This window comes from Seriola aureovittata, chromosome 1 (genome assembly GCF_021018895.1).
Source record: "Seriola aureovittata isolate HTS-2021-v1 ecotype China chromosome 1, ASM2101889v1, whole genome shotgun sequence".
Classification (NCBI taxonomy): domain Eukaryota; kingdom Metazoa; phylum Chordata; class Actinopteri; order Carangiformes; family Carangidae; genus Seriola; species Seriola aureovittata.
In genome coordinates, this window is record NC_079364.1 from 32856627 (window position 1) to 32865472 (window position 8846).

Here is an 8846-nt window from a genome sequence, read left to right on the forward strand (position 1 = left end):
ATCACATTGAAATGCCTGAGACAGAACTATGAAACTGAATTTTTACACATTTTTAATGTTGTTAAAGATCATTTCTTTTTAAAACATTTAAATATATAATTAGATTTTTTTTTTATATTACACTTTTTTTCACCAAAATCGCACTGTTTTGCTAATGACTTGGGAACCACTGTGTTATAAATGATAATAATAATAATAATAATAACAACAACTACAACAACAACAACAATAATAATAATCATCATCATAATCATTATCATAATCATAATAATACTTCAAATATAAATAAAAACTACAGCATTATGGGGAATGATGATGGTCCTGCTGTATGAACAGTAGGATAATAGTAGCAGTACAGTTGTTGTAATCTCCACTAAACATGGTGCATATTTGTGTCTGTTTTTGATTTGACCGCTGGAGAGCAGCCCACTGGAGGATGTGGTGTGTCTGTACTGGTGAGTTAGGGGGAGGGCAGGTGTTATTCTGTGGTTAGATATTTGTGCCCCTCAGAAAACTGCAGGAGTCTTGCTGTGTGGTGGAAGAATCTCAGCAGATGTGTGCAGCTGTGACTGAGGTTCGCACAGATACAGCAGGGGCTCTGGTCGGGGCTCTGGTTGGGGGCCAACGGAGAGCTATGATTCCGTTGGATGTCATGCAGGGGTGTGTTGTGGTGCGCTTCTGGGAACTGGATTTGGGAAGGAGGGTTATCTGCAGCTGATAAGGGCCATATTTAAAGGGATGGGTTAGGATGGGACTGCTTCACTTCACACAGCTGCAAGGAGCGGGAACACAGCGCGCGCGGACGATTGGATGAATCATGCTTCTGCTCACAGTATACGTTGTCAATGCATTTTTTGCTGCTGCAGTTGTTTGCATGCCTCTATCGGACCAGGGGCCCCACATCGACCACGGCTGGACCCAGGTGGTCCGGCTCAGGCACCTGTACGCCGCCAGGCCGGGACTTCACCTTCTGATCAGTGGGGATGGACAGATCCACGGCTCCACGGTCCAGACTCTGCACAGTAAGTAAAGCCCTTTAAACATGGACTTCACCAGCTGTACACTGTGATGCTAGTTGGAGGGACTCTTGATTCTGATGGGTGTTTGAACTGCAGGTTTGCTGGAGATCCGTCCTGTGGACCCGGGCTGTGTTGCCATCAGAGGAGTAGCCACCGCACGGTTTCTCTGCATAGAAGGAGACGGATCTCTGTACTCATCGGTAAGGATCCAGGTCCTGACACCTGCTGCCAGATCATGTCTGACCCTGGTCTGAATAATGACAGAAAATCACTTTCACCTCCACATGTAGGCTACTTGTCTTAAATGCCAAGTGAAGTAAAAACAGCAGAATGATAATAATCAGATTAGCTATTAACCACATTATTAATATTATCTCATAGTAAAATGTACAACCCCAAATCAGAATTTTGGTGACATTTATGGTCAGAAAGAAAAAAACACTCCGAAATATGCAACTGCTTTCAAATTAGAATAACTTCACCAAGACCACTAACTGTGACTGAACAGACATGTGACAACACACAACACAACACAACTCAACACAACACAACACAACACAACACAACACAACACAACACAACACAACACAACACAACACAACACAACACACAACACAACACAACACAACACAACACAACACAACACAACACAACACAACTCAACACAACACAACACAACACAACACAACACAACACAACACAACACAACACAACACAACTCAACACAACAACACAACTCAACACAACAACACAACACAACTCAACACAACACAACTCAACACAACTCAACACAACACAACTCAACACAACACAACACAACTCAACACAACACAACTCAACACAACACAACTCAACACAACACAACACAACTCAACACAACACAACTCAACACAACACAACACAACTCAACTCAACACAACACAACACAACACAACACAACTCAACACAAAACAAAACAACACAACTCAACACAACACAACTCAACACAACACAACTCAACACAACTCAACACAACACAACTCAACACAACTCAACACAACACAACTCAACACAACTCAACACAACACAACACAACACAACACAACACAACACAACACAACTCAACACAACTCAACACAACTCAACACAACACAACACAACACAACACAACTCAACACAACACAACACAACACAACACAACACAACACAACTCAACACAACAACACAACACAACACAACACAACACAACACAACTCAACACAAAACAACACAAAGCCACAAGATATAAGTAAAAAATGTTACCTTTTATGTGAATTAAAATTTAACAGATTAAATTGATCAAACCACAGAATATATGTGACCAACCTGATCATTCTGAAGAGATTGAATTGAATAAATACTGTATATAGACTAACTTAATTTTTAATTGCTAAATTAGTCTCAGGCCTTTCAGGCCAATCAATTTCTTCAGAAAAAGGGACTCACTGTCCCAGAGCTTTTTAGCCTCTCCATATCTTTGTTCCAAATAAACAGGTTAAACTGTCTGCCTGTGACCGTATGGTCTCTGCACTGTATTTATTTACTGCAGCAGCTCACTTTCTATTATAAACTTGGTGAGAAAGTTGTGAAAATGACGGGTAATGGGGAATTTCCTACTTCCCTATACTTGGCAGTTCGATTGCTTATATATCTCAGTCCTCAACTTTCACATCACCTCCTCTCAGTGCTTCAAGTTCAGCTGATTCCTCGGCTTGACTCTGTGCTTAAAGCTAAATTAATATTTCAGCCGCACTCAGAGCTAAATTCAGCTTCTTTAATCACTTTCAGTAACTGTTTCAACTGCCACTTCAACTATATTTCACATGTTGTAACTGGGGATTTTCAGCAAGTACATTTTCTTAAAAAAATTGATCCTTTTCCAGTTTATATGATTCATACTGGTTGTTTTAAGCTCCATAGAAGATTTTATAAAAAATACAATCTGACCACTAAACTAAACTAGAATGACTCTCAGTAGTCTGCATACCTCTGCCAAGGCCAAAGCACTCTACACCTCTTTGTTCAGAGTTTTATTTTATTTAACACATACAGCTGCATGGCTTATTACCTGCAGTGTGAAGTGATGACATCAGCATTATACAGTTCTATATGAACTGTCTTACTGCTGTTCGGAACTGCTATTGTTATTGTGTAATTTTAGTACTTGAATATTGATGTATTCATTCCTTCCTTCGTTAGTACAATGTAATGCACATTCAGCATTTTCTTTCACCAGATCTGGATTATTATCTGGATCTGTTCCTTCAACCAGATCGACACCAAAATCTCTCCACTGCTCCAGGCCCCATCACTCCACCGAGTTCGGTGCAAATCAGTTCAGGACTTTTTGTGTAATCCTGCAGATAAACACTAAGTGTAAAACAAAGTCATAATCTGTGATCTCTTGATAAACTGAACATTTTAAAACTGTTTCTCCCAGATGGACAGACTTCATCTAGAATCATCCAGAGAGATTTCTGTAGACCCTGTTGACCTGACGTCCGCTGCTGCTTTAAATATGTTGGTCGTCAGCTTCCATGTTCAGAAAACATTGTAGTCAGTCATTCATTCAAACAGTCGGCTGGTTCATCAACCTTTGTCCAGTGTGGTGCAGGGTAGGATGTGTTTGCAAAGTGAAAAACCTGAATGAAAAGATCCAGCAGCAGCAACAACAACCTTGGCCTCTGGCTGGTTCTCTTTGGCCAAAGTCAACAGCCATCGAAGAACTTGCAGCAACATTTACGTGTTTTTTTTGATAAAAGCAGATTTTTATCTAAAAACACCATTCATGCGATTTATGTTGGAAAACACAGGGAATAAAACAGTAATAAGTCATCTAGCAACAACTTAAAGCTAATAATTGAGTTTTTTTCTTAGACAATGGCCAAACTAACCTGCGAGGAGAACCTGGGGCAACAATTAGCTGCTGGGCCCTCATTAATCCTCCGTTGTTTACCCCTCATTGTGCAATATGTGCACAGGCCTCCTGTGCTGAAATATTACAGGCTGGACGTTTATAGGGTTGTTATTACATTTTTGGGCTGCAACTAGCACCTCACTGCTGCTCATTTTCTTTATATGCAAAACCCCAAAATAACCATATTACAATCCTCTGGAGCTTCAACCAAAATAGTTACAGATTAATTTTCTGTTCTGTTTTTACTGCTTCACAAATGACTGTAATGTAGGAATATGCAATATAATATATAATATAATACATCAGGTGAAAATAATGCAGGTCTATGGAACTACGATGTAAATAACATCCCAGAGATTTCTGATTTTTCAAACGTCAATCATGCCTCGCCATGCCAGTAGCTGCCGGTCGCCTCTGAGCTGCTCAGTCAATTAAATGGTTCATTAGTAAAGATGAAAAGACAGAAAACATCCTTTCATTCATCATTCACTCCTCTGACAGTCTCTTTATCTGTGATGCTTTTACACAGAAACATGACAGAGTCAGTCTGTTACTGCTGGAAATGAAAGCTAGCTTAGCTATGTTTTCATAGCCTAGCCTGTTAGCTTAACTTGACCTCTGCCTGCCCTGCAACTTCTCCTCTGAATGGATGTTTCCAATGTGGCTTCATTCATTGACACAAGTCAGTAAATGAAATCATTCAAAACACAAACTACTTGTGTTCGCTCACCTGCTGTTTAATGGTAGGCTAATACTTAGGACCTGCTACATCCATGGTATGATCTAATATCATTGATCATGTAATCATAGTTGACTGATCTATTTGAACTTGTCACCATGAGAACAGCCGCAACGTAATGGTGCGCATGCTTACATCATAGGTTTGCTCTGGTACTTGCATTGGTTAACACAGAAATGCCGGTCTCAGCCACGGGTCGTTCCATTCTTCTCTAATAGGGGTGTTAAATAGGAAGTGATATTTGACTTTTGCTGTTCCAAGCTGTATACAGTATTTCATGGAGTTCACAACTTTAAATATTAAATATGACTTCACCTTACAGTGATAGTTTGGGTTATTTGACAGGGTTGTTTGAGGTACCGATCCATAGTCAGCATCATAGGCGCCAAAACTGATTGTACGCCTGAGCGCCCATGGAGAATGCCCAGCACCCATGAGCAGGAGCTGTCATGGTCAAATTTACATTGATTTGATAACAAAAGGTTGGTGTTAGGTTGGATCAGCTGGAGAGACTAAGCTGTTGTGGTTGATTGGCTGTCAGGCCCCTGCCCCTAACTATAACCACCAATCACAGAGCGCCCCTCTGATTGATCCTATCTAATATTTACCATGCTGCACATGACCCACACACACTGTGCATGCACAGGATAGCGCTATCCTTCCGTTTCATTTTTCGTAAGTTCCACTTTTCATTTGTGTCTTACACACAACCAAACGCTTTAATGTTGTCTAAACACAGAATCAAGAATGTTATTTGTGTTAAGTGTTTGGTCAGTAATTCAGTATCACAAAAAGGTTATTTGTGGGAAATCATGTTTTACATGTGAGTGTCTCTCCATGTGTTCCAGCACACCTACAGCAGAGATGACTGCAGCTTCAGAGAGCAGATCTTACCAGACGGGTACAACATCTACATCTCTGACAGACACGGAGCCCTGCTCAGTCTGGGAAACCAGCGGCAACGGCTGCAGGGTCGAGACCGAGGTGTCCCAGCTTTGGCTCAGTTCCTCCCCAGGATCAGCACCCTGGATCAGACCTCATCCTCTGGACTAGACATCCCTGACCAGCCGAGGCAGAGTGCGGCACAAACAGAAGAACCTGTGGACACGATGGACTCCTTTGGAAAGCTGTCTCAGATCATCCACAGTCCCAGCTTTCACAAGAGATGAGGCAGCAGCTCTCAGACACCTGTAAACAGATGTGTCCTGGGGTGTTCTGCTTCATTTGCGACCCAGCACGCCTCCCTGCATGCTGCAGCGCCAGGGACTGACTGCCTGTCCAGCCTGCACCAGGAAAGGCTGCTGTGAATCCTGCCAGCACAGTCCAGTCAGATACGACTGAACAGAACACAAGTCCAGAGTCGCACAGAGCGGAGAACAACAGCTGTACTCAGTACAATACTCCACCCTGGCCTTTTCAGTAACAACTTTTATATCTTCTGCAACCAGTCCTCCATCTAAACACCCATAGGTGGTTGAGCCCACCCTCTGATACGACCCAGAGATAAACCACAGATAAACTGTTCAAAATGACTAACTAACCGTTTTATGATGCTGTGGTAAATGTTACAGCTTGGTTAGGTTTAGGGAAATATTGTGCTTTGGGTTAAAATCAATACTTTGTTAAAGTTAGTGGACCCCGTTGTCATGGTTACAATACTAAACACGTTAAGGTTAAAATTATAGAGTGATCGTGGTCGTGATTAAAAGAAACAATGATGACGGTCAGTTCGAAATGGGAAATGAACAGAGGTCAAATGTTTCATTAATCAATCAATCCATCCATCTTTGTCGCTCTCACATCACCTGACTTCCTCTTTTGTGCCACTAGAAGGCACGCACACATCAGCCTGATGTCACTTAACAATACGACGTAACTATGGTTCAAAATAAGCTGCTGCACAAACAACCTATGGGAGGACAATCTCATTTTACTCGTCATTCCTCCGTGAAAAAAGGGTCACAGGGAGGAATGTGTTTGACACCCTGGTTTGTTTGGGATAAAGAGAAAATGATCATAGAGCAGCACTTAGAGAAACTGGGGGAATATTAGTGACACCTGTCGTAGCAAGTGTAGACCCATATGTACATATATTGAATTTCTATATATGACATATATGTACATATAAAAGTGCATATGTAAAAAAATATGTGAAACCCTAGAAATGGGAATAATTTTATGTATTGACATATATGTCCAGCCCATGCAAATATTTATGTTTATAGGTATGCTTATATAGTAGACATATATTATGTAAATATATATCCACCCCAAAGCCTGTCAATATATGTTAATATTATAAAAAGTGGGTTCCAAAAGTCTGAGATCACTTTCCTAGAATAGAAAGATCAGTCAAAATTAATGACGTATTAATGAGAAAAACATTTAGAAGCATATAATATTATTATATATATGTTGTTTTAATAAACTTGCATATATAAATTAAATATATATTTAATTCATTACATTGATGACATATATGGTCGCAATACCATATGAAATTCATAATACAGATATTTTTAATATATGTAATTAAACAAATTTGACTATTGGTTTGTGTCAAACCTGTATCTCCATATATCCAGAGGATTTATATATATGATGATATATATAATGATCTGTATGGGGAGCCACATGAAGGAGCAACAAGATGTGATCAGACGTCAGATATTCCTCCTGTTGTTTACCACGGACACAAAGTCTTTCTGGTGAGAACAGACAACAAGCGTTACTTTAACACAATGAGAACCTCAGGGTTTAGTGCCTGAATGAGGTGAGGCTCAGGGAACAGACATTGCTTCCTCTAGCTGAGGATCAGAATCTTGATAACATTAACTGCATTGGGATGACAACAAAATGTCTGTCTTCTTGCAGGAGTATAGCTGTTGTATTTATTAACTTATTTAAATATCCAGCAGTTTGAATGTGAATGTATTCTTATGGAATGCACCTCTGTGTTTACTGTTAACTATGTGTTGGAAATTTGGAATGAAGTCATTGTGATAAAGCCTGAAAGTAGACTCACATTGTATGTGCTGTATGTTTAGAGTAAAAAGAGAAATAAATCCACCTGGAAAGAACATTGAGGCTTTTAGTCCCATTTAGACTGGGAGAGTGATGCACTTCAGCCTCTTGTGGCTGAAATGAGTATTACAGCAACAAACACTGAATAATCCTGACAAGAAATCACTTGTTTTCACAGATAAAAAAGCTACTATTTATTTAATAAGTGGTTAATATTGTGATAATAAGGCTCCTTTTTGTTTGTCCACCTTTAAACATTTTGACTATATTCAATAAATCAGCCCCTTCTTTCCTCTGAGCTTGAGACTGGGTTCACACAAACTGACTAATGACTGATGGCTGACTATATATATATATATATATATATATATATATATATATATATATATATACTACAACTAGACTGAACCTTATACCTGCTAATCATATAATAATAACAATATTTTTGTTACCTTACGTCCCTCCTCTTTTTTAAATCTACTTAACAGTGAACTGTTTTTTAAATTGAATTCTACCAATATTACCATTCTTTTGTGCTTATCCACAAATGTAATATACGTATGTACATATACTGAATTTCGGATATGAAATATATGTACATATGAAGTATAAACATATACTTGTACATATATGTAAAAATTATATATAAAACCTTTTGGAAATTGGAAGAATTTTCATGACATATACAGTAAGTGGAGCCCATACAAATATATGTACAACGTATATCTTCATATATCCAGAGGACGTATATATGTGATAATAATACAGTATACACTTTACATATGTGGCAACATCACTCTTGATATATGACATATATTACATTCCTGTATTGATTTTAATAAACTGTAACAGTTACCATTGTGGTTCCAGGTACATACAATATAATTAATTGTAACTAATGTCTTCACACAGTTAATATTTTCTGCATGAATTATAATCCATTAATAAGAAGAACTGACTGATTGGACCACTCATCTAGACTACAATATATTCATTACAACTTATTCAATATTTCAAGTCACAGATGTTTGTTTTCCACCGCCTGGCAACCTAAATGCTGCTCATATTGATGTCTTATAACTGATCTAGTACTCATTAGTAATGATTAATTAACCACTGATACAACCAT

The 8846-nt window shown here is 39.0% G+C and overlaps 1 protein-coding gene across 1 annotated transcript; it reads left to right on the forward strand.

Annotated features, from left to right (window-relative positions):
- The first annotated feature begins 611 nt into the window (after positions 1-611).
- On the forward strand, positions 612-8015 carry fgf19 (fibroblast growth factor 19). Its single transcript, XM_056378830.1, has 3 exons — positions 612-1022; positions 1116-1219; positions 5542-8015. The coding sequence occupies exons 1-3, from the start codon at positions 818-820 to the stop codon at positions 5860-5862; spliced, it is 630 nt and encodes a 209-aa protein (XP_056234805.1). The 5' UTR covers positions 612-817; the 3' UTR covers positions 5863-8015.
- Positions 8016-8846: the final 831 nt, after the last annotated feature.